Source organism: Lathyrus oleraceus, chromosome 4 (assembly GCF_024323335.1).
Source record: "Lathyrus oleraceus cultivar Zhongwan6 chromosome 4, CAAS_Psat_ZW6_1.0, whole genome shotgun sequence".
NCBI classification, from domain to species: Eukaryota; Viridiplantae; Streptophyta; class Magnoliopsida; order Fabales; family Fabaceae; genus Lathyrus; species Lathyrus oleraceus.
The window spans coordinates 256,918,716-256,921,008 of NC_066582.1; the positions used below are offsets into that span (position 1 = coordinate 256,918,716).

Here is a 2,293-nt window from a genome sequence, read left to right on the forward strand (position 1 = left end):
GGTATAACAAGTTTAAGTTTGAATTGAATATAAGTTAAGTCGAATTTAGGTTGTAACATTCGATTTGATTTGATTTACAAAATTCGAATAATTTAATTGAACAACATAATTTTGTTAAAATATGATTCAAACACATTCGAACCAAATGTGTAATTTTCAATTTTGTTTAGTTCAGTTTACAAGATTAGGCTGATTTGATTTTTAATACTCCTACTCTTAATTTTTAAACTGAAAACTATTATATATTTAGATGATAACTTTATCTATTATAAAAAATGAGAAGATGGAAAAGAAAGAATATAAGAGAATAGAGATTAGAGAAAAAGTGATAATATATATGTGGTAAAGAAGACGCGATATTGCTAGGAGAAATTTATTGCTAGGAGAAATTTAAGAAGGCGGAAACTGAAATTCTAAGTATGAGAAAGAGAAAATCGTTCACAATCATAAAGTTAAAGTATAATAGGTTTAAGTTTGAATTGGATATGAGTTAAGTATAATTTGTGTTGTAACATTTCGTGATTCAATTTGTAAAATACAAACTGTAAACCAATTAAACCGCATAATTTTGTTAAAATATAATCAAAACACATCCGAATCAAATGCAATTAATTTTTTATAATTTTCAATTCTGTTTAGTTCAATTTACGATTTTCTATTAAGTTGATTTGATTTTTAATATTTCTACTCTTAAATTTGAAACTGAAAAATATTATATATTTAGATGACAACTTCTTTATCTATTATAAAAAATTTAATATAATTAAAATATTAAAATATTTAATTATTCTTAAATAATATAAAGATAGGTGTAACTTTTTTTTTTAAAACTAGCTCTAAGCTCTAAGCTCTAAGCATGCTGTTAAATCGAGAATAAGTTATCACGAGAGACTCTATCTTGAAGCCTGGTCTATGCAGCAAATGATATTTGATTAAAAATATGTAACTTTTTGTCATGAAATTCAAAATATATTTATCTTCATTGTCATACCGTTATGATAAATATACACCTGTGCCCGTCATGAATCAAGCAAACTTAACGTATTGTCTGTCGTGTTGAGAGGAAAGGAAACGATATAGGCTTATTGAAACAACTAATTTTATTTACTATATAGTATATGATTACACGTACGTACACACACAAAATCATAGTCGTGATAAATTGCATAAACAAATAATGACTAATAAATAAATCGAATTCCTAACTGACTAAAGCAAGAATTCAATAAAATAAAAAATATATATTTATAGAGAGACACGTCTAAGCTAAAACCATGGAGACGAAGATTCCAGTAAGAGAAGTAACGGCAACAAAGGTATTTGTGATAGAGAATGCAGCTGAGGGTGCCTCAGCTTCTCCTGCTGGGCCATTTGTTCCTGGTGCTGGTGGAGAAGAAGTGTTTGGAATTGGTGATGAAGGAGATGGTGATGGAGAAGAAGTGGTTGTAGGGGAGGGTGCTGGAGAAGAAGTTGTTGCAGGAGAAGGTGTTGGTGATGTGTTTGTGGAGGGTGATGGAGCAGGTGCTGAATTGGGTGATAATGATCGGGTAGGTGCGGGTGCAGGAGCTTGTTGTGCTATGCATGAAGTAGCCAACAACCCCAATATCACAAACACTTTGATTGCAACAGAACCCATGTTTTTATATGTTTTTTTGATAGAGAAGAATGTTTAATGAGAAATGATTGAATCAATTATAGAGAAGAATGGACTAAGGTTATTGATTTGTGTTGTCCAAGTGTAAATGATGTTCAAGAAAATCAATCATTCAAACAATGCACCATTAATTGGTCATCCCAAGTAATCTTCAAAAATAAGTTCAGAAACGATCCAAAATTAATAATCCAAACACCAAATGAAAACCCAAATGACCTATATTCATGTGTCTATATGTGTACAAAAGATTGGATCAAAATTCAAATGGGAAGATCCAAAATCGAACCCTAACAAATAACACGAGGTTAAATAAACATAATTAAATATAAAAGTCAAAACATATATTAAAATAAATCAAAAAGAAAAACATGGAAATATGGAAAATTAAATAATATTAAAAATATCATTCATGAATTATTTGGGAATTTTTAGACCAAGGGAGGTAATTTAAATAAAAACAAAAGAAACAATAATCAAATAATAAAAGAAAATGGAATGGGGGTGCATATAAGAAAAATGGACCAAAGGCAATCTGTTAACATGAACATGGGCCAAAATAAAGGGGTGGGCAAAGCAACGTTGCACGCAGCCCCGTCCAATAAAAAATCAGAAAAATAAAAAGGAAAATGAAATGGAGGG

General features: G+C 29.7%; 1 protein-coding gene across 1 annotated transcript; it reads left to right on the forward strand.

Annotated features, from left to right (window-relative positions):
• The first annotated feature begins 1,121 nt into the window (after positions 1-1,121).
• On the forward strand, positions 1,122-1,673 carry LOC127136950 (uncharacterized). The gene has a single exon (XM_051063457.1). The coding sequence runs from the start codon at positions 1,275-1,277 to the stop codon at positions 1,671-1,673; it is 399 nt and encodes a 132-aa protein (XP_050919414.1). The 5' UTR covers positions 1,122-1,274.
• Positions 1,674-2,293: the final 620 nt, after the last annotated feature.